The 22,920-nt window shown below is 42.5% G+C and overlaps 3 protein-coding genes and 3 non-coding genes across 6 annotated transcripts; 5 read left to right on the forward strand and 1 right to left on the reverse strand.

Moving 5' to 3' along the window:
* The first annotated feature begins 11,966 nt into the window (after nucleotides 1-11,966).
* Nucleotides 11,967-12,038, forward strand: TRNAE-CUC (transfer RNA glutamic acid (anticodon CUC)). The gene has a single exon. It is a non-coding gene; the product is annotated as a tRNA-Glu (tRNA).
* A 96-nt stretch (nucleotides 12,039-12,134) lies between these two features.
* On the forward strand, nucleotides 12,135-13,087 carry LOC108078445 (uncharacterized). Its single transcript, XM_017172334.2, has 3 exons — nucleotides 12,135-12,573; nucleotides 12,627-12,937; nucleotides 12,999-13,087. The coding sequence occupies exons 1-3, from the start codon at nucleotides 12,146-12,148 to the stop codon at nucleotides 13,085-13,087; spliced, it is 828 nt and encodes a 275-aa protein (XP_017027823.2). The 5' UTR covers nucleotides 12,135-12,145.
* Nucleotides 13,088-13,563: 476 nt separating this feature from the next.
* On the forward strand, nucleotides 13,564-14,949 carry LOC138928634 (E3 ubiquitin-protein ligase DCST1-like). The gene is made up of 6 exons (XM_070285989.1): nucleotides 13,564-13,703; nucleotides 13,766-14,058; nucleotides 14,106-14,211; nucleotides 14,302-14,370; nucleotides 14,425-14,550; nucleotides 14,606-14,949. Exons 2-6 carry the CDS (start codon nucleotides 13,770-13,772, stop codon nucleotides 14,664-14,666), a joined length of 651 nt encoding a protein of 216 aa, XP_070142090.1. The 5' UTR covers nucleotides 13,564-13,703; nucleotides 13,766-13,769; the 3' UTR covers nucleotides 14,667-14,949.
* TRNAE-CUC (transfer RNA glutamic acid (anticodon CUC)) lies at nucleotides 14,765-14,836 on the forward strand. The gene has a single exon. It is a non-coding gene; the product is annotated as a tRNA-Glu (tRNA).
* A 166-nt stretch (nucleotides 14,950-15,115) lies between the features above and the next one.
* TRNAE-CUC (transfer RNA glutamic acid (anticodon CUC)) lies at nucleotides 15,116-15,187 on the forward strand. The gene has a single exon. It is a non-coding gene; the product is annotated as a tRNA-Glu (tRNA).
* Nucleotides 15,188-18,033: 2,846 nt separating this feature from the next.
* Nucleotides 18,034-19,602, reverse strand: LOC108078526 (alpha-(1,3)-fucosyltransferase C-like). Its single transcript, XM_017172439.3, has 2 exons — nucleotides 18,579-19,602; nucleotides 18,034-18,514 (listed from the first exon to the last, which is right to left on the reverse strand). The coding sequence occupies exons 1-2, from the start codon at nucleotides 19,490-19,492 to the stop codon at nucleotides 18,103-18,105; spliced, it is 1,326 nt and encodes a 441-aa protein (XP_017027928.1). The 5' UTR covers nucleotides 19,493-19,602; the 3' UTR covers nucleotides 18,034-18,102.
* Nucleotides 19,603-22,920: the final 3,318 nt, after the last annotated feature.

Below are 22,920 nucleotides of genomic sequence, written 5' to 3' on the forward strand. Positions count from 1 at the left end.
TAACTGAAAAATAATTGTGTGATTTAAAGAATATTTTCCAGTGGCAAGAAAATCAGAGGTAAGCTTAAGAGTTACTGCAGTTATTCATCTTATATTAAGAATATTTCAAACCTTCTCTTTTGCTTAATGAACTCATTATAATACTCATTTCCAAGATAAATCATCACAGTGTACCAATCCATTCAAAACCACTCCAGCCTGAGGTAAAGCCCGTGCCAAAAATCACTGGCAATTCTACAATTTTGGTGCAACTGCCGCAATCAATAGGCCAACATTTTGAGGGGCAGCGCGAAATTGGACAACGCCAGAAATTAATAGCAAACAAAAACAGAAATTAGCCACCGGCTTTTGGACATTGTTCTGTGTTCTCTGGCAGTGGCATTACCCCATCAAGTGGTGGTGGTGGTGGTGTTGTTGGCCTCATTAGGTCCACGGTTTTGGATTTCGCCGTGGCCGAAAAATGAAATTGTAAACTTGGCTGTATTGGTAATTCAATAGCCGGCAGCAAGCTCTGCGCACTGCGCCACCCAACAAACAGAGCGCATTTTGATGAGACATTGATGGTTCAATCGAACAGCCAAAACCACCCAGCCAGCTGAGCCAATTTAGCAGCCATCAGAGCCGGGAAAGAAGAGTGATCTCCGATAGCCAGAGGATCACCTTCTCGTTAAGTCGTCACCAGGATTCGTTGGGCATCGACCATTGGATCTCGTCCAGGCCAAAGACGTCCACTGACAGTTGACAACAAATATTTCTGACGTTAAATGCGGCTGAATGGCTCCTTTGAGCCCTCAGACTTTCGTCAATGAAAGAGTCTGGGCATCATTGAGATGCTACACACAGAGAAATAAGTGTGTGTGTAAGGCAAAATCTAATAAAACATTTTAACAGAAGACAATTTTTAAATAATAATATACAAAAAAGTCCAAAATAAAGCCTTTTTTGGCCATATCTTTTAGATCAGTTCCAGTTAAAGTTTCAACTGAATTTTGCCATAAGTAAACCTAAAATTAAACTCTCTTAACTGACACATTAAAAACCCCTAGAAACTTGTCAAGATTAAGTGCCATTCGTGGCCTATTTCTCCAAGTGCTCCAGTTGGAATTGAAGCAGCTGAATCCTCGGCAGCCGACTTGCTCATTTCACTAATTTAATGAAGACCTTCTTGCGAGAAAGGCGGCGAGGGGGACAGGTCCATTGTCTCTCCGATACTCTCACCCGAGCAGAGGACCAAGTCTCCCCGGCAGATTGATGAGCTTCGGCTGCAGGCTGCGGTTGGGTCTGGGCGGCTTTTAAAACTCCAGACGGAAAGGGGAGGACCTGCATCAATAATTTGTGTCCGCTGTTGAAAATAATTGACCAAGTTTGTCTGTTTGCGGTTGTGGCATTTAATCTACTTGCAGCTGAAGTTGCCGGCTCCGAAAGCGTCAACTGAGAACAGAGAACTGAAAGCCAAACTGCAGCAGCAGCAGCTGCCTTTCTGAGCAAGAGGACGAGAAACGACAAAAAAAGGCCAGGTCCCAATCCTTGGCTTCCTCCTCTTTGGCCTGCACTTGGCGTAATTGAAATAATTTTAAGTGAAAAATCTGCATTCAAAAAATATTTCAGCGCACACACAAATGTCAGCGAGGCACAAGGAGGAGGAGACAAAATTCCAGGAGCAAGCAGGATGGGCTGTGAATCGAAGTTCAGAACTGGGAAGCTTGGAAAAGATAGTGATTGAGTGAATTCTCTAAATAAAAAATATTTAAATATTTATTTTAAGTCTAGTATACAATCAAGTCTAATAAAATATATAATAAAATATTAAAATAAAGGCTATAATCTATCAATGATATTAATTTTAGCTACCTCAAATCTAAGATTGGACTATCTGTATCATTGTGTCTATAAAGCTTTTTGTTTAGAAATCTTAATACAAGAAATAAAATAAAAATTCATTCAAGATATATATTATTTGACCAACTGATCCTGGCAACCCATATACCTAACCCCTACAGTTCAGCGACTTCTTACAGTCCAGCTCTCTGACCAAGTGCAGACGCAGAAATTTACATGCGCCAATTTCCAGGGGACACGGCACAAAAAAAGAGTCAACAGTTTGCAGCTTTTGCTGCCGAGCCCCGAACATAATCCTGGGCATTAAGGCAAATTGCGGCATCTGCTCCAGCAGCGGCATTTGGGGGATGGATCGCGGGAAAGGGCGGCACCCGAAGGGGGCAGCAGCATTTCGGATCGATCATTGGGAGCCCACCGTAATTTGCTTAATTCGACGCTCAGCTACAGTCAGTCCCGGGCCGAGATGTGCCCCAGCACGAGGCTGCCACTCGTCGATCGACTGATGACGAGGATGATCCTCCTACCCGGCGGGGCCAACGACAGTGCCAATCCCCGCCTGATTCCGCTCAGGCGGCGGCGGCTTCCTCAGCGGCAGCCTCAATTTGCCAAGTGCCTCGGCTGCCCTCGGGGGCAATTTGGAGCTGAGTTTTTATAGCATTTTTTTTTTAGTTCGTTTCAACAATTTTTGCTCGCTTATTTTTTCGGGTGACTGTAATTTTTTTCGGCTGGATATTAAGTGACTGTTCACCCTGGATGGATGCACCACTGTCATCCCGGAGTGTCACAGTTTTTCTACCCCTTTGGGGAGCAGTTAAATTTGATATAAAAATGGCCAGGAAAAAGGGAAACAAATGCCATATGCATGTCCTTTCAATCGATAAACAACAGAGCAACCTTCTCTCTCGGTTGGAAGCTCCATGAATTTATCAGAAAAATATCTGCATAAATTCTTGTTTTGGCATTTCTCCCATCAATTCTAATTCATATTCTGTTCCCTGGCAATGGAAACAACTCGATCCGGAGTGCAAGTGACAGCAACTGGGGCAGGGATTTCGTATTTGCACAACTTGTGAAATGTCAGCTGGAGGCCAAAGCAAATGCATAAATATTATAATTCGATAATATTCGGGTCAATCAATGGTGTACACCATTTGGTTATGTTGTGGCTCAGACTTTGGATTGTATACCGAGTCAAAAATGAATGCATTTCAATTAGAATCTGTTCAAATTGACATCTTTTTTGTACTCCTGCAACGCCATTAAAATGCTTTTCATAGTTAATATATGAAAACAAGAAGCTAAATTATTTAGGAGAGTTTATTTAGGATAAGATTTGTGATAAGATAAGATTAAAACACATGGCCTTTATTTAAAATTAGGCCCCAAAGTACCTTGAGGCACTTATTACATTATTATTGTAATAATAAATGCTTTTTCCAAGTTTTAATATTTTTTTTTAGCAGTTTAAGTTATAGTTTAAGCATCACTTATACCATACATTTATTTATACGTTCTTCCCATTATCGAAACTATTTTAAAGATAATCACGATTAGACTTTCTCTTTGGTAATTCCCCCCCTCAGAGCTCGCGTTAATTTCATTAATCCCGATCTCATTGCACCTCTCTGAGGGGAGAAGAGGGAGACTCATTAAATCTCAACTCGCCCCCTGGCTCATAATTCAGCTCAATATAAATCTGTTAACAAAACGCTTAATCCGCTTTGTGCGCCTTATTTATGGCCATTTGATGGCGCATTATCGCATCAGGCACATGGCACCCGTCAGGCTCTGACTCTGACTCTGGCTCTGGCCCTCGACTCTCCTCCTCTCTGTCCCTCCCAGATGGCGCGTCTCATAATTGGATTCGTCACAGCTTCCCCCGAAGCACCACCATCTCCCCCAGGATCCTCCATGGCCATAAATCGCGGGCTGCTTGAAATGCAAATTTTCGGGACTGCGACTGCAGCTTGTTGAAGTCAGAGCAGTATCATCGGCAGGGCATCAAAGTGGCAGCCAAATGTTTCGCCTGCTGCTGCCCAATTAACGCTGGCGAGGAGCCGGAGCTGGAACCAGGGCAGCGGCAATCAGAGTTCACTTGAACACCTCGCAATTAAGCCCCGCGAAAAGTGCGTCGTGGTGGCTCAGAGTGCGGGTGGAGTAAAAACAAGAAAGCCAGCACGAAGCAGTTCCATGTTCGGGCTCGCATCCTCGCTGCAGGCTGCTGTGCTTGTTGTCGATGGCCAACAAAGGATAATCCAGCAGCAGCAGCAGCAGCCAGGTGAGACTCCCTCTTCCCGGGCTGCACCCACTTTTTGGCCACCAAAAGTCACTACTGGCGATGGTGTCAGTTGACAGCCACCGCTAAACATTTACCAGAGAGAAAAGCAGCCCACGCAGGAGTCAGGGAGTTTAACCGATGGTTTAGTGCCCTGACATCCAGTTGGAATATATCCTCTCAAATATTACATTTTATATTTAACAGACAGTTAATTTTCCTGAAAGTCAGTTAAAAGATATTAGGATGCCTAATAGTTGAGTTTATTAATTAATCATTGATCATAACTCTTTGTCAAGTTAAAATCAAGAAAAAACCTTTCTAACTACATAAAATATTTCACAAGTTCCTAATAACTTGAAAATCCATGCAAAACACTCATTTTAGCCTTTTTAAAGATCCCTTAAAATATTAAATAATTATAGTAGTTCACCTGTGACTCACAATACCCAAGCAAAGGTGACTTTCTGCATTGATAGATGCACAGATACACCACGCCGAGGCAGTTACAACAAGGCGGGGAAAATTGCACAAGTTCTGGGTTCCATTTGTCGCCGCATCGCTGGCAATGGATTAAGTGATTCCGTTGGACAATTGCGCCGAGGTCCTAACCAAGAACAGGCGACGCGCTTGTTACCCCCGGATGCGTATCTAATGCCCAAACAATCCCCCTCTCTCTTTCTCTATCTGCCTCTCTGGGGAGGGGAATCCTTGGTCGTCGCGGCGGCTGGCATTAATTAAACGCACTTAAGTGGCCACAAGTACCTGTGTTGCCTGTCTGGGCCAGGCCAATTAACTTTCGCCCAAGTGAGCAGCTCCTGGAGCATCCTCCAATCAATTAGTTCCGCGCTGAGGAGCGGGAACTCTTGAGGAGAGGAAAAACATCAATGCAAGAGAATGGAAATCGTTGCGAAAAGTGGCAATAAATTATGTCTGCGGTGGCGTCGTCCGCCAGGGTTGATTGAAATCCCACCGCCGATCGGTCGGAATTAAGTTCTGTTAAGCCAACAGAAAGGGCAGAAAACCGAATCAATTGCTGAAATGGACCCAGACTGCTGCTGCAGGTATGCAAAAGAGCAATATTTCTTAAAATGATGAGTTGCAGATGACGCGCTGCCCAGGAACTAAAGCATCAACAGATGCACAATGTTTGTGGATAGGGAAACTCTTCACAACTTCAACGGTTGCACAGTGGAAGAGTGGGGTGAAATGTAGATAAATCTGCTTAAATTATACCATGTGAAGTTACTCTTAAATGTATATTAAATAATGTGCTTTACAAATGTTATTAACCATATTTGTTCATGGTTTCAGTATCATGCCATGTGCTCTAGGTAATTTATTTTATTTGAATGTCCATCAGCGAGTAAACAAAAGTTAACACAACACTTTTACTTGAAACAATATTTACCGGAGATTACAATGTGGGTAATGTGGGTAATAAAATACACATTTCTGAGCAAACTTGAGTTTTATTTAAAAAATAAAAGTTTTAAGAGCTGAAATCACAGATATTATTGCCGATTCCACAGCACTGTGACTCATCTGCCTTCTTGTGCTAAAGCCAACTCCTGGCCTCCAGTTCCAGCTCCTTCGCCTGCTTTTAGTGCATTGTTTACTCCGCCCAGACCAAAACAAAAATGCAGCCAGGGACTGACTGACTCTGGCCCAGACATCTATCCGAGAGCAAGTCAGGCAAGGAGAAGGAAGAGAAGGAGAAGCTGTGGCTTTTCTGGTTGCGGGGAATTTTATGGATTTATTGAAAATTGAACGCACTTGAACTGGAGGAGCTGGAGGGAGCTAGAGGAGCTCTGAGGAGGCTGTAGCTGCATTTGTGCCCGCCTGCCAGTCTGCGAAAGAAGAGGCTTGTTTGGAAAACAAATAGACGAACTCCGTGCCGGGAGAAGAGGCACCGAAGGCGATGCCACCAACAGGAGCGGAGCGAGCCTCAACAGGGTGTAAATCATTGATAACTGAAATTAACTTTCTTTGGCAATAAACTTTAAGTTTTCTGGACAAGTTACGTTATACATAAATAGTTAAAAAACTTTACTTTTTTGTTTTTCCAACATTTTAAATACCAAAAAATATTATTTTTTGGAAATTATTTAAATGATATTTCAGAAAACATCACATTTCACAAATAAACTCTTTATAGTCCTATCCCCGCACCTGATATTTTATAAACTTGCGACTGCCACGCGTCTTGGTTGTGTACTGCAGTTTGTTTGTTTGGTTTTTGGTTTGGTTTCCCTCAAGTTTTCGGTGTTTTGTTTATGGAAACGCGTGCGGCGGTCAACAATAGCAACAGCAATATGGAAACTGTGGAAAATTAACACATGAAAACCTGTCTGGAATCGGGGAATAGAACTTAGAATCAACTAAGAGACTGAGCGCCGCCAAGAAAGGATTTTCAGCAAGTACATATTTCAATTACAATTTCTTTCTAGATTTTATTTTTTCATTTTTATTTTTTTCATTTTATTTACCATTTAAATGCTAATTCAGTTGATCTGTCCATTGGCCGGGCAATAAAGCAACAAAGGCTGTAGATCAGACGGCGACAGGCCGAGAAATAATGTGATGCATTCTCAGCGAAATTGGCGCCCCGGCAGAGGAACGAGTCGGGCCGGTTCTCGATTTGATTTAGTTGATTTTGTCGGCTGCCCCCCAGACTAGGGTCCCAGAGCTCCAAACACCTCTGGAGATCGCCCACACAGTTTCCCAGGATGTAGTCTTCTTCGCTAGAGTCGAGGAATGCGCCAGTCTAGGGACACCGCCCACTGGGATTCCTCTGGGTGTTCCCCCCTCGGTTCGGTTCGGTTCGGTTTGGCGGATCATGCAGCCGAGGTGTGACAACAAACAAACAGTTTGCGAATCGCCTTCATCGGTTCAAAAATAAAACCAAATTCCGAGAAACATTCACATTGCGTTCGTTCTTTTGTTTTTGGGGAAAAACGCACGACACAGACGGACAGAGGAGCTCTTTCTTTGGCTAGGAAAACATATTAAAAATCGCCCACGCCCGCCAAGTGGGGAACTGGGTGGAATGGGGTGACGACCAATTTGGCGCCTGGTGACACTAAACACAAGGGGGAGACAGGTGGCAGTTCCAGGAGAGCGGGGGTGGTGCTGTGTGTGTGTTAACATAGACCCCCTAAAGTGTCCCATAAATTCATTAATTTGTCGCGCTTTTCTATATACACTCCCAGGCGGCGGTAAAATATTTGTCAGCTTTACGACGGCTTTAATTCTAGCGTCGACGCATTAGTTTTTAATGCCGCGAAATTAATACAAATAAATTCTGAGAATTGTGTAAATTAGGCGGGCAGGAGGCAGGGGCAAACGGGGCACTAAAAGCAGACGGACGGAGGAGGTGCACCCATCCGATCCTCATGAATGTCGTTATGGATGTTTGGGCATTTAAATTTAGCAACTAACACGACGAGACGACCACGATCAGCCCACTGAACGAGACGAGAGTGAATCAGCTCGAAATAGAAACCGAAATAAAGCAGCAACAGTGGCAGCAGAACGATATTTATAGGGATGCTCTTATCAGGGGGTATTACTATTACAGTTACTTGAAAGGTTGCTCTTAAATATATTTATATCTGATCATGTATTCCGAAAATAAAACTTGGGAATTAGAAGCACATGTTAAAGTTTATATATGAATGAAATTTTGGGAATTTTAGGCACTCTTTAAAGTTTACTGTCAATATGGCAAAAAAGAAAACCTTCTTCAGGGCAACATTTTGGAAATATTAACACACGTTAAAGTTTTGTTTTTTGCCGAAATAAAATTACGGAATTACAATTATAAAATTACATTTTAAAATTGGAATATTTCACCTAAAAAAACTCTTTCAAACTAAAAGAACATGGAAATTATAAGCACAAACTTTTATATGTTCTTATTTAAAAAAAATGATAATGACCCAATAAAGTCCGTAAATAGCCAAGCAGAGCATTCAAACATTCTCACCTCTTGAAGAGCAACAATATATACCGCGTTTTATATATACAAAATCGTACGATATCGCAGACAGATGCGATCTGCTGCCCACCTCCCCCCCCATTTTGGCCAATCTATTTTCGGGGACCGCGCGACAAAAGCCAAAAGCGAAGCTATTTGCACATGTTTGGACCATCGGCCGTCTGATGTGGGTCTGATAGAAAGAGGCAAACGGGGGCTAGATCGAGTGGGAACCCTATTTAGTCTGCCCCAGAGAGTGTCAATCAGTCAATCAGTCATTCAGTCAGTCAATCAGCGGCCCACACATACCCGTTTCCCTCGGCCAGTTTGTCACTTGGCTGTCCCATTAGTAGCCACACTTTGGGTCAGCGGCCCATAACGGAGTCTTATGTTTCTCTCGAAGGGGGGCTCCTCCAGTTTGCATTTTTTTGTAGGAGGCATCCTCTGTGGGCGTCCGTCCAGCTGGCTAATCCCGCCTTTTTCGGCCTAAGCAGCTTCTTTTTGCGCGCCTGCAAATTTATGCAAATTGCTGATTGAATTCAAAATTTCCAACTCGAAATTCTCGCCTCGACAAATACGGCAACACGCCTTTTGCCTACGAAATTAATTCGCTTTTCGGCCAAAGATAGCAACGCACAGCAACAGTGACAGCGGAGACGCCATGAATCAAAAATTGTATAAATCGTATCAAGATCTTGGCAAGAGTCAAGGTCTTTGCGGCGTGGCCACGGCCCACATCTTTGGATGGGAGCAGCAGCAGCAGCAGCAGCATAGGTAGTCCAGTCCGCTGGCATAATTAACATGCGCCAGAGATGCCAACGAGTTGTCAGTCGGGGCCAAGAGCGAAGAATACGCGAGTAAATCTCCAATCCCAGCAAACAAAGGCCACAAAAAAAAAGTTGGAAGGCAACTCAAAATTCCCCGTCTGCTGGTGGGTGTCTCTTATATGCAATAATCCACTTTTGCTGGGTTTCTCGACCCCCAGAAAAGGATTTTTAGATTTATTTTCTTGAGCTTGTGAGTTCTTGTGTGAAAAACAAGGAACTAATTCTGTAACACTTTAACCTAATTAATCTTAAATATAAGATAATAATACTCCATCCACAATATAAGTTTTTGCTATTCCCACAAAACCTAGCTGAATTCTACGAAATAATCCTACTAACTTATCCCACAACCAAATGGGATTCTTTCCCATGCTAACTAGAACCATCTCTTTATTACCGGCTGGCTTTCCCCTTCTAGGCCAGCTTAAAAACACAATTTAGTAGAAATAGCAACCAAAAAAAAAAACTCTCTCTAATTGCTAACCTTTTTGGCAGACAAACTTTCCTCATAACTGAGTGCGGTGGTCGTGTCCAGTCTTTTTGGCCATTTCATTTGGCCGCAACGATTGCAGAAACCGCTCACTTTCAGTTAACAAATCTCCGTCGCCGCGAAGCCGCTGCCCTGACCTCAATGCAGGCCACACACGCTCCGCACGTAGCAAGGGATGGGAAAAAAATAGTAGTAGTAGTAGTAGAAGCAGTAGAGAACGAACTTCTGCGCTTTTCATTAATAAAGTGCCGCTGTCCGTCTGTGCCAGTAACACATATATTACATAGTAAAAGAGCCGGCCAGCGGCGGGCCAGTAATCAAGTGAGTTGTATGCCAACACAGAGAGAAATTTCCACTGATTGCTGTCATGAAAGTTCTGCATACAATCGGGGAGAAAGAAGGGACAAACGGACAGACCAAGGGATGCACTAACAGGCAGGCCAACGAACAGATCAACGGATGAACTTAACGGACAGAGCAACGTACGAACTAACAGACAGACCAATTGACTTACGATTAATAGACAAACTAAGGAACACACCAAAGGACAAACCAACAGATGAACTTACAGGCACATCAGAAGAGATCAGATCAGAGGAAAGGACGCATAGAAAAATGGACCAACGAACGGACAGAATAAAGGAAAGGACGATCCAAGGACATGACTATATCAATCATGTATGCTTTTAAAATATATTTTTTAAGTGAGGCAAGATGAAACTATTTTTCGTTCTGTGTACGCCCGAGAGAGTTACGAGAACATTTGCGCGAAGTAACCAGTTACGTTTTATGACCCTGCTCCGTCCATAGATGGCAGCGCGGGCGGCTAATGAAAAGAAATGAAGTCCAAAGAAGACCAGTTGCAGTGACCAGACACATGGACAGACAGTGGAGGAAGTTCTCAAAACGTGAAGAGATTGAGCAACGGCTGATGATGATTTTCCCCGCACTTTATGGGCCGCCGAATTTTAGGGGAAACGCTGCAGCAGCAATAACTCCGCGATGGCTGTCACTTTTGTCGCTTCATTGCGGACACCATTCAAACGAAATTTCCCTCATCGCGCGACAAATTTCGGACACCCAAGTAGTAGTGGAGGAAGCCGGCTCTAAACGGCTATTACCGGTGAGTTTGTTGAGGTGAGAGCCACCACACCGATGACATCGTTAGAGGGGCAAAAGAACCGAAATAACGTTATTTTACGACTGCTACACACGGTAGGAAGCCCCGCAGATTATGTGGAAATAAAACAAGACACCGCGGGACACATACAAATAAATACGACACACGCAGAACTGGCGACAGTTTATTAATTATGATGGAGCTGCTGCCTGCCAGGAAAATCCAATGCCCTAATCCTCTCCAGCAACGAATGATGGCGCCACAAGGCCTAAGCTTCCGAAATCCCTGTGCAGGAAACTCTGAAAGTGTTGGCCCCACAACGAAGACGTGCCCACAAATCAGAAATTGATTTATAGTAAATTCGGCTAAAGGGAAAATATAAATGTTTAAGACACTACAAAAAATATTTGTTAAAATTATAAGAATTTTGAATATATTTTGATTGTCAAAGGTAAAGAGAAAGTGGAAGGTAGAACTTTAGAATTTTTTTCAGGTACATCTGATGAAAACTTATTAATCGTTCAAGAGATGCACAAGATACATTTCCGGCCTTGGGCTTCAACTTTAAAAAGCTCTACCGCACCCATTTATATCACCCCTAGACCCATCCCTGATAAGCAGCGACAATTGTTGTGGCTGTGGGAACTCGGGGGCCTCAGCCTCAGAGAACATCCCACGAGGACAGCTAAAAATAACAGAGCAAAGCCACGGCACGGCCAATAAACCTCAAATTATATGTGCTATATGTGCCGTTCTGCGTGCGGGGAGAGAATAAAATAGAATAGAGGCGACACATTAAAACAAATTGAAATTACCAAATGCATCTATGAAATTTATCGCACGACATCCAGACTACTGACGGCGAAAAAAACAAAAAATACAATGAACCGAGACAAGCGCAACGAGACGGAGTGGCGAGGATTTAATTTATGGACATCAATCTCAATACCGCAGTATCCAACAAGTCCCTCTGTCCCTGCCCCTGCCCCTGATCTCGTCCGATCCGTCCCGAAATTTGTGTGTTTGTTGTTTCGGGTTGGAAATTTATTTTTAATATTTTTTTCGTTGCGATTTTTCGTCTGCATTCGCCGCCACTGCCGCCTGTTGCCATTGTGGGCGGCGGCCAAGCCTGATTCGAAAACACAATAAATTAAGAATATTTATTTGTTTGCGGTAATTGTGCGAATAATTGATGATTATGCGCCCCATTCCCAGCCACTGGAGGCCCAATGCAGCTGCCAGTTTCGGTTGTTGAATGGTTTTTAATTAATTCCCAAAAAGGTTATATGAAGTTGACCCCACATTACAGTAAATCTGGAAAGCTGCGTGAGTCCTCAGCGAGGAGGCTACTGAATGGCTGATGAATAACACAGGAGCGATGCCCTCGATTCAGTTTTTGGAAAAGCATTTAGGAAACTTTGACAAGTAGGACCAAGTCCCATATTGTCTAGTGGTTAGGATATCCGGCTCTCACCCGGAAGGCCCGGGTTCGATTCCCGGTATGGGAAACTTTTTTATAGAAAATTCTTTCTTTTCAATTTTATATATTATTTTCCATGACTTTTCTGTCTGGTAGTTCTAATAATTCCAAAAATATTCGAGTTGTAACGTCATAATGGTAGACTATTTTAAATCAGATGAGAAGCCATCTTCGCTGCAGACTGGAAGGGGAGTAAACAACTCCTATAGGAAGTGTTTAAGATGTCCAAAATATAGAAAAAACCATCAAAAAGAGCACTCGGCAAAGTCAAGGGAATCACAGTGCCGAAATCCCAGTCCCGATGGAGATGCTCCTATTTATCCGAACGATCCTGATCCCGACCCGGAATGGAATCCCCCGGAATATAACCCAACCCCACCCGGCGGGTATAAAGACCAGATTCTACTATACCTGATCGCGGGATATATATTAGGAATCTTTCTGGTACTCATCTGGTATTATTGGAATCCCCAAAGAGCCCGCAGTGATCTTAATGGAACATGGTTTTTTATTATTCTGTTCTTTCTTTTACTGCTTATATTGAGCCAACGGCGACCAGCAAGGTGGGTAGTTATGGGATGATCTCTCAGAAAAACAGACTAATCCCACGTTGCAGATGCATTGCAGTTTTATGCTTTTCAACTTTAGCTCACTACCAATCTAGAGCTCTTATTATAGCCCTGGCTTTCTTGATTGCTTTTTGGGGTCCTGTGATGAACATCATCCGTAATATAGACATTATGGCCAACAGTCTAAACTGTCAGCAAAATCTACTTATATATGCTCTTTGGTCTGTAAACAGCATGATTAGTGATCCTTTGCAGTTAATGGAGGAGTTATTCAAAAGGACTGTGGATGAAGTGCTCGGAATGACGACAAAATTGGAGAAGTTTTTTGTGAAGCTAGAAAATCCAATTGCAGATATCTGTGACTATCTATGATCTACCTCTTTTATATATATTACTAAGCACACTTTTTTCGCGTGAAGATGCCACCTATGGGTTATGCGCCAGCTGGTTGACCTTACAGAACGAACAATTTGGCTATTTGGATATTTTTCAACGTAGGTACAAGTGAAACTCTTGAAACTCACAAAGCCTTCAGTTTCTTTCAGGTTTGCAAATATGCTTTCTCAAGATCCGCTTGATGTTCTTGGCTACCATTAGTTTTAATCACAGCGGAAAGCCATACCCAAGGATTTTATTAACTGACAGAGATCTCTTGTGCCGTCAGGACACGACCACAAACAAGTTAAGCTATATATACTTTTGGCTTTACTTGATGGTTTTGATTCTGCTGTTGACTGTGATCATTCGATCGATAGACTTTCGATTTCGTTACCTTATGTCTGAGCACTTTGAGAATGTCTATATAACAAAGGAATTTGAGGTATACGAAGAACAACAATCGCAGATAATGGGGGTTCAGTTGTTGCCCCTTAACAATTGTGAAGATAATAAATATGTAAAGGTAAAATATAATAATAATAATATATTTTTCATTAAATGCATGTTAGTTGTTCAGATAGCATCCCTTAGGCTTCTGCCAGGCGAGCGTAGAGCAATGTATCGCTCGGGAGCTTTTTTGTTTATCACCGGAATACAGCTTTACTGCCTTTGTCTGGTGGACTACAGTCTTTACAGCATGTTGGCCTTATTGCGGCAACATGGTAACATGACGGAAGCTGATCAACGTAAGAGTTAAATAGGGTCTCGTCTATGTATGCTAATTAGTTTTTTAAGCTTCTTCCTACAGTAAAATGGTAATCAAAGGTGGCGGTCAAATTGGTTCTTTTTTACGGGATTTAGTTCACGCCTTTGAACCCAAGGTACTGCAGATGAACTCCTACAACTGTCTACCAGTCCCGGAAAATCCAAAGTACTGGCTATATTTCTGGATCTTAGTTCTGTATGTGCTGGCCTGGATTATGGTCTTTTGGGAGCCTTATGGTCTCCGTCAGCGACATCGTATAATGGCCTACTTTCATCCAGAGGTATCCTGTCGCAGAGTTCAGTATCTGCACTATAGCATACTAAAAGGGAGGAGAAGTAAGTTAAGTACTATTTGTTAATCATTAATAAAGTTCTTTTTCTAGAATCTGTACTCCAACTTAGCTCTCAAAGAGCTCGTTTTTTAAAGTGCTATCGGTATGACAATAAATTAGTATCCTGCATTTCCTGTCTTAGTTCGCTAACTAGCTGGTAAGATTCCCTATCCAGCTCAAGTATTTATTATTATATTATATTTGTATAGTTTTTATTTATATATATATTATAATATTATATTTTTAGGTTTTTTAGTGGCTGCCGTGGCGTCTGTATAGGCAGATCCTGCACTATTTGCAGAAAACCCCTTACAAAGTAGGGTTCAATTCAAAAATAATAAATATTCTTAAATGTATTTATTCTCTCCAGATCGGACCATGTTTTCTGCGACTTGCCCGAGTGCTCAGGAGTCTACTGTTATACGTGCTTTATCGAATGCAATAATAATTGTGTTTTGTGTAGTTCCCCATCGGAATGTGATTTTTCTGAGATTGGGTAAGTTCATAAAAAGAAAACAGAGAGCGCTAATTTTTTCGAATATCCATCGCAGAGACTCCTCGGATTATTGGGACTATAGTTACTGCTGTCCTGAAAACGTACACAGTGAATAACTTGTAGAGGAAACATATAAAAGCGGCCAAGATTTTAATTAAAAATCAGGACTTGTTGCTGATATGGAACAATAATACTGGGGAACAGTGTTATCAAGTCCCATATTGTCTAGTGGTTAGGATATCCGGCTCTCACCCGGAAGGCCCGGGTTCGATTCCCGGTATGGGAAACTTTTTTTTTTATTTTTTTGTTCGGAATATTTAATAGATTATTTTTTCACCTTAGTTTAGTTAATCTTTATAGATAACTAATACCATTTTGCAAAATTTATTTAAAATAAAAACCCATAAAGAATAATATGCCGACATATACGTTTATACAACAATTTAAATAGAATTTAAAATTCTATTTTGCGTTGATTATGCCAGTGTTCTTATCAAAGTCACGAAAAACCTTAAAGTAGAACACCTGTATTTCCGTACACTATTTCGACACCTGGGATTTTATATCCCATATTGTCTAGTGGTTAGGATATCCGGCTCTCACCCGGAAGGCCCGGGTTCAATTCCCGGTATGGGAAACTAGTAAAAGTTTCTTTTTCCTTTTGATTTTCATGTTCAATTTTTATGTCAAACATTATTGTAGCTATAAATAGCCTTAAATGGTCAATCGTTATTTCCCATTAACTTTGTTTTTTGGCAACAAACTTTTCAATAACAAGTTTCATAGAAGTAAAAGCCCCTTGTATTTATTTGCTTTTCCACAAATAATCGAATTCCAATGACCGACGACCCAGAGTTTTCTTTTCATTTGCTGAGGTATAAATTGTGTTTTCTTATTATTATTCTCCATACTAAATTCCCTCAAATCCCCATTTTTACTCTGCGCCCTGCCTGGGTAATTTTCTATCCCATTACCTAATTTCCTCGCTCTCAGTGGGCAGTCTGTGTGCGCGTCCCTTCTTCCTTTAATCCAAATAACTTTCAGCATAATTTTCTAATTCAATCGGTGGTCCTTTTTTTTGGCAAAACAAACCCAAAGTTCCGTGTTTTTGTGGGGTCGAGGGAGATGGGATAACCTGCGGGTCTGAGTTACGAGACAGTTTCAAAAACGGTTCTAGTTTAAGCGAAACGGACAGATTTTACGAGCCGCCTGCCAACTGAAAGTAAACTACAAATGTTTACACAACTCGAGGGCTGCACCTACACACACACAAGAGCACACGCACACCCAAGGACTCACTCAGCCTGGTAAAGTTGTAGCAAAAATTGAAAAACTTTTGCCATCGTCTTGTTTTTTTATGATGATGACGACGACGACGACGACTGCCGCTCGATGAGAACGCCTATTTTTGGAAGAGGGGCGCGTCTTTTCTTTTCTACACGTCTGCTGGCGTTTTCAAGCAACTAAAATTAGGGAATTTCTTAAATTAAAAAAAAAAAGAAAAAGGATATACTAGTGTTCGAATGTTTTTATATGTATTGCCTGATAAAAGTCTGGATAATTTATATTCATAATGGATTTTCCTGTTTTTTTGGAGTAATTTTTACGCGGATCTGTGTTTTTCTCGGCAAGTAAAAGAGTTTAAGCTCGACTCTCAAGTGGAAGTTTGAAACTGTCAAGCTACTTAAGCTCGAGATACAAATGTATCTTTGCAGTACAGAGCACTGTCAGCCACTGCCAAGGCCTGCATGTGAGATGGAATTCAAGTCCTGGTGTTGGTCCTGCAGGATTTGCATTCGCTCCCCTGGCTATCTGTCTTCTTGTCTAATTGTGTGGAAAATTGTAAGAAAATAATTCGCTAAATGCAAATGCCAGTCCCCCCCATAAATATATATAAATATATATACGCGATTGAGTAGTATTTTCTGCCTCGATTGCTGGTTTAGATTAGGGATTTCCCCCTTTCAATTCGCATCCCTTTTGCGGTCGCTTTTGAGAGCTTAATCAGGCGCCTCGCATCGCATTACATGCGGTTGGCTTTCCCAGCTTTTCCTGCGGTTTGGCAATTTTGTTAAAGATACAAAGCGCCGATACGGAACAAAGAGATGATGTGCGTGTGTGTGCGAGCTGCGAGGTGAGAACAAAGCGTTTTCCAACCACAAAACCAGCGGCAAAGCGAGAATGGGTTTGGCATTTGCATTTGCATAGAGAAGGAGCGGTGGAACGGTGGTGCAGGATGGCGGAAATAAGAAAAATGGCAACGAAAATATAAGAGAGGAGTGGCGAAAATTCATTTTTCTGGATAAGAGGAATCTGCTGATTAGGTACGTCTTTTCATCAGTTTGGAGTCTCTGATAGAATGGTTATTAAAATGAAAAGTTGACATTTGATCATTTTTTGTATACATTATTCAGGAAATATTGATAAAGGTTTTGCTTTGTTATCAAGAAAAACTTTAAACAAAGATTCAAATAAAATCGGAGCATTCACAGATCCTCGTTTTCTGTCTTATCCACCTTTTTATCGATATCTCTTAAATTATATTACATTTAATATCCAGTGACATTTTATCTCAAATATTTCGTTTTTCTACCAAGTTCTAATAATACCTTAATTATATATAATGTAAAATTAATGGATATATATTAAAATCTTAGTAAAAATCTGAATTATCAGGTCTCCTAACCCACTGTGTTATCTTCCTGGCAGTTTACCTTCAACAAAAGAGAGATCCCGAAAAGGAAAACCACAGTACAACAAACCCTGAAACGCCGGCGAATCTTTTCATTCCGCGTTCCGCAAATGCCAACAAGAAACGCCGCAGGACGAGGGTCGGGTCGGTGGAGGTCCTAATTGCAGCTCCACGGACAGCGAGACTACGCCCACTCAATGAGCAAACACTTTTCAAATGGCAGGAAGGTGAGGCGAGTCCGTGATACTATTCCTAATTACAACTTTAAAGGCGACCAGAACACACACACGGAGTCAAATTAATGTGGTCAACACGGGGCTCCTGTCCTCCCGAGGCTTTAAAGGGGGCGGCGGGCCATTTTTGATCGGCGAATCGCGTGTCACTGCCATATCCGCCTGCCAACGGCGGCATTTCCACTTCTAATAGGTTCAAGTGCAATTTAATTGAGCGAAATGCATAAAGAAGCACAAACCCCAACGCGAATTAAATGCGACATTTTTATTTGCGGTTTTCAGGCCGTTCCAATTAATATGGCGACGCCGTGTCACAGCAAAATGGTTTTAATTACCATTAGAAAAGCAGGGAATTTAAAATAGGAAAGGCTTAAAGTACTGGGAAAGCAGAAAGTCGGCTGCATTTATTTAATAAAACTGGGTAGAGGAGCTGAATTTGTAATATATTAAAAGCTATAAAAAGTCTGCCGAAATCCTGCAACCCGGAATTAACCCCAGAAAAACCTAGAGGAACCCAAGAAGAAAATCCACAAATCGAAACCCCACCGATCAAAGGCAATTTGCGAACATTGGTAATTATAATTGGGGGACTCTGGAAACCTAAGAATGGGTATCGTTCAAGGCGCATCACAAGAAGGTGGTGACTCGCTGAGGGCACTGATATTTGGTCCACCAGTCGGCAAAGTTCATCAACGCGGTGGTCTCAATGCGGCGCTCCTCCTTTGGCTGATTGAGGAAAGAGCAAAGCTGGCAATAGGGCACGGAGTTTCGGCGCAGCTTGTAGAGCGAGTGCCACCAGAAGTAGCGCTTGTACTCCTCTGGAGTTTTTACCAGGTACTTCAGATGTTCCGCCAGATCCTTGGCCTTCGGAAAGTCGCGGCTGCTGATGTATGAGTGCGGCGGCACTAGGTTGGTCAGGTTCCCGCCTCCAATCAGTACAGGAACAACAAACTTGTACATGGCCTCGTATATCTGGTTTGGCACGTAGTCTGGACAGGCGGTGGCATCAAAGATCAGCAAGAAATGGTAATGATTGCAGCTGTGGAAGGAGAGATTCGGAGAGATCCAAGGACATACTAGGGATAGGTAGTCTCTTCACTTACTGGTCGTAACCCAGACAGCTCTTGTAGGCATTGAGGGTGACATAATTGCGCATCTCCTGCAAATACAGGCTCATAGGCAGGCTCGCATCATTCACCTCGTAGAGTATGTACAGGACCAGGCGATCCTTTGTCTTTGTCTGGTTCTCCAGCTGCTGCAACTCATAGCCCGGCATATCGTCGTCAAAGTGCTCACTGGGGGCACGGAACGATCTGACCCTCTTGGCCTGGTTGAGGAGCGTGAAGTGGTACTCCGACCAGACCATCTGCGAGTCCAGGCGATAGGTCATGGTCAGGTTGAAGAGCGGCCCTTCGCCGGCGTGTGGTAGAGGTGGAGCCTTGGCCAGGCGCAAGGGATTCCTGGCAGCGAATACCGTAAGGAAGTCACTGGAGCGGTTGATGTGGGGCAAGTATTTCAAGGAATAGGGTCTATCTGCTTGAAAGACGAAGGCATCGACGGCCTTTTCGTAGTTCTTCCTGCGACTGGTGACCACGCAGCCACACTCCATGTGCGCCGATCCTTTGGGCATCCTGCTCGGGTCCTCGTTCCACAACATGATCACTTTCACGCGGGACTCCTGCGGTACTTTCTGGCCGCGACGGTATAAAGGAATCGTGCCGAAAAGGGCGCAGACCACGAGCACAGCCAGGAGCATCTTCACTGTGTTCATGTAAGTGATATAGGTCTGAGAACGGGGATTCACCCGGGGCTCCTCGTGCTCTGATTCACTCTCGGATAGGCTGTCCTCCTTGGGTGGGGGTATCTCCTCCTTTGAGGTATCACTGATCATGGGTTGAGATTCCTCGTCATCTTCTTGTGTGTCGGTTTGCTTTTGTTGCTCTGGATTGGTGGTTGTCCTGCGTAAGCTAAGGACCTTTGCCACCGTTGACATTTCTTTTATTTTATCTGTCGGCATTTTTTCGTAGGGAGATCTCTATAGAGAATCGTGTGTGAGCGTCTGGTATGTTTAGGGTTATGATGTAGGAGCAACCACAAATATTGTTAGGTCAAGTTCTGTGCCAACTCGATCTAATAACGATCTACTAATATTTTCTTAATTTAAAAGTATTTCCAAAACATTATTTCCTACAAATATCAAAGCAATTGAAGGGTTCACAGTCACAACAAAAGAAAGTGAAGCTCAGGTATCAGGTAACTGACTTCGCAGGTCGTAAACAAGTTCCTATTCCCGATGGCTACACACGAGATAAGCAAAGGCAGTGGCGCTAACAGGATCATAAATCCAGCGATATAAATCTGAGACGGAGGAGTGAGATGAAGCGATATATAGGATATAATGTAAGGATTTCGGTAGGCGAGGCGATAAACCCTCGCACACGTCGAAGATTTTGAATTACTTTCGTTTTTATCGCCGGTTTTCATAATTTACACGCGACCTGCCTAGAAAATCAGGTGGAGAGGTGCTAACCAAGGAAGACAAAACGCTGACGACTCACTTCATCATAAATTCACCTGTCGTTGTCTCGGCCAGAGTCCATCGAGCAGCAGAGCCGGACCTGCGCTTCCGTTGGGAAAAAAAAATAGAATAAGGCAAGGCGAGGGCGTCGTCCGAGAAATTTATGAATTTCGTTGGCGTGGCGAGTGCGCGAAAATTTCGTGGAATTTCAAAGGTTCAGGACGAGGTTGTCGCGTCATTCGAATTGAAATTTCATTAGTTTTACGAGCACCCCAGACTTCCCGGAAAATCTACCAAGGAAAACCAGGAGCATCAGCTCTTCGTCCTCATCGTCGTCGTCGTCGAGTCAACGCAATGAATTATGAAAAGCGTTTTACATTCGCTCGCTCATATTTTATTGCTGCTTGTTAATGTTTTCATTGCTCGTCCTTCTCTTTTTCCCTTTTTCCCGGCGCTCTTCTTATTTGGCGAACGTATGAATTATGGATTTTCCCCTTATGGCGGCGTTTGCCCAAAGAATACAAGAGAGAAATTTGTTTTCATTGTTGAAATATATTCTTTGCAAATTTATTGAATAATTCAAGGCCATTACGGAACGGGGGTATATGATGCTTTTTACTATAAAATGGATGGGTTTCGGAAATGCAAAAACCGAATAAAAGTTTTCTATGTATTTTTATTTTAACAATTTCTAGCTAAAGTTTAGGTGAATTTCAATGGTATACTTTTAGAAGACACTGAAATGTCAAAATTTGAATAAGACAGTTAAAATCGATCGAAACTTTGATTTTTTCTCAATTTTTAAAATATATATTTCTGTTTTTTTATTTTAAAATCCAAATATACTATGTTAAAAGTGACTTTAAGAGTCAGACTTTAACAGCATATGCTAAATTTTAGGGAGAGCCCCATAAAACGTGCCCCCTCGAAAGTCTTCCATCCAATCTTCCGCCCGAGGGCGTCGCCATATTGAACTGGAGCTGACCTCTTTGGACAGCCATAAAAATAGGAGGCGACTCCTAGCCATAAAGCAGCATCAGGAGCGGAGATAGAGGCAAGTGGCAGCTGACATTAGTGCGCTGTTCGAGGAGATTTGTTATATTCTTAACCATATTCCGGATATTTATGACCCTGCTAGTGGATCGGGATCCCATGGCACCACTGTTACCACTACTGGCCGCTCAAATGGAGCGTGTCCCGTGCTCCAGTTTGGCTGCTGCTGCTGCTGCTGCTGAATATGCGTGAAAAATGTTGCGAAAAATTTTAATGCGCTCGAAAGAGAGCTGCGGGCGCCAAATGGGAATGGAAATGAATGGTGACATTGGGTGGCGGGAGCCGGGAAAATGGGTAAGAATGGAAAGAAAGATGACAAATGATTATGGGGCATAATAAATTTCCAGCGCTGATTGAGCGAAATGCGAAGTGCAGCAGCGAGAATGCAAAAATAGTTGGATTCAGTGCGGGGAGTAAGTCATCCCATCCATTAATGAAGCTAATTTGCTGCACAAATCCTGGCCAAGCTCAAGCTCCAGCTCCTTCAAATCCCATTTTGCGAAAGCAAACAGAGAAAGCAAAAAGGAAAAAGGAGAAAAGTTGATCCCGGCTGCTTATGGCTGACACGAGTGTCATCCACTCCTATCATATCTCAATCCCCTTTTCCTTTTTTCCCCAGCAAATAACTGAGAAATTGCAGTGGCAGCAAGTTTATTGTCTCCGCTCTGGGTCCTTGGCACACATGCAGGCATCCAAAAGGAGTCCCCAGCTCAGCTCAAGGAGTTTGAATTTATTTTGTTCGAGTGCCTTTCCCTGCAATTGCAAGTGAAAAGTCCGTACCGAGTGCAGGTCGCTTTTTCAGCTTTCATTTTGTCCTGATTGGGCAGCGGGCACAGTGGCCGGCGAAAGTTTGCTGCCATCTGTATTGGCCTCCCCCAGGACGATGATGTCCTTTGTCTATTTGCTTGTCTTGGGGGCGGCAATAAGCTCAGCTGGACATGCGGATTATGCCGGAGTATTGAAGGGGACAGGACAGACAGGACAGGGCAGGGCAGGACGACTTTGGGGAGGTGAAAAATTACTTTTCAGCTTTATGTTGATGATTGGGGTTTTGGTTTTCGTTTCGGTTTCGCTTTCGAGAGTTCTTGAAAAGTTTTGACATTTAAAATATTGACAAATATGGGGTTTTATTAGAGCCACTCTTGAAACTAGGCTACCAACTTGTAATTTATTTTGTTGGTTTCTTTTGCAATTAATTACTCACCTAGATTAGTAATAAATATTGAAAAGAGACTTTTAGATTAGATCTTAGCAGAGTTACTCCTTCCACTTTCGCTCTCAAGACTATCAACTAAACAATAATACACTCAAAGGGGTATTCTAATTTGAATATTTAAATATAATCATAATATAATAAATATAATATAATAAATATAATAAAATAATTAATATAATATAAAATCTTTCAGGTAAATTTCTTCTTTTGAAACTCTCTGAAATATGCCCGGACATATAAAAGACCCACTTGACAATGGACAATGACTGTAAAATTGTAGCTGTAAAATGGTAAATGGTTAGTATTACCCAATAACGCATAAAAATTGGAGACAATGACGCAGACAGCGAACGTGGCGGCGGCACCCACAACTGAAACTGAAACAAGTGCTATATCTATAACGCAGACACGGATGAGACACAAATTTCTGTGTCTTTCTCTGAAGGCGAGGTGAGAAGTCGGGGGCTTGCAGCGGAGAGTCAACAATAATAAAATATTTAGGGAAGTCAGAGGGTGGGTGGTGTGTGGAAAAAGCCCCGAAGAAAATGAAGTCATCTTGTGCAAATATGCCAACAAAGTCAAGTGTTAATTTGCGTGGGAAAACAATTTTGTAGTTTAGTTTTTGTGGCATTCGGTTTCTTGGCCCCAAAAATGAGGC

The sequence above is a fragment of the Drosophila kikkawai genome, chromosome 3L (genome assembly GCF_030179895.1).
Source record: "Drosophila kikkawai strain 14028-0561.14 chromosome 3L, DkikHiC1v2, whole genome shotgun sequence".
Lineage (NCBI taxonomy): Eukaryota > Metazoa > Arthropoda > Insecta > Diptera > Drosophilidae > Drosophila > Drosophila kikkawai.

Coding starts and splice junctions, on each gene's coding strand:
- LOC138928634 (XM_070285989.1), top strand. CDS start 13,770: ATGGTAATCAAAGGTGGCGGTCAAATTGGTTCTTTTTTACGGGATTTA. Junction 14,059..14,105: donor CATACTAAAAGGGAGGAGAA/GTAAGTTAAGTA, acceptor TTCTTTTTCTAG/AATCTGTACTCCAACTTAGC. Junction 14,551..14,605: donor TGTGATTTTTCTGAGATTGG/GTAAGTTCATAA, acceptor TATCCATCGCAG/AGACTCCTCGGATTATTGGG.
- LOC108078526 (XM_017172439.3), bottom strand. CDS start 19,492: ATGCCGACAGATAAAATAAAAGAAATGTCAACGGTGGCAAAGGTCCTT. Junction 18,515..18,578: donor AGCTGTCTGGGTTACGACCA/GTAAGTGAAGAG, acceptor CTCCTTCCACAG/CTGCAATCATTACCATTTCT.
- LOC108078445 (XM_017172334.2), top strand. CDS start 12,146: ATGGTAGACTATTTTAAATCAGATGAGAAGCCATCTTCGCTGCAGACT. Junction 12,574..12,626: donor AGCCAACGGCGACCAGCAAG/GTGGGTAGTTAT, acceptor CCCACGTTGCAG/ATGCATTGCAGTTTTATGCT. Junction 12,938..12,998: donor AAATCCAATTGCAGATATCT/GTGACTATCTAT, acceptor TTTCGCGTGAAG/ATGCCACCTATGGGTTATGC.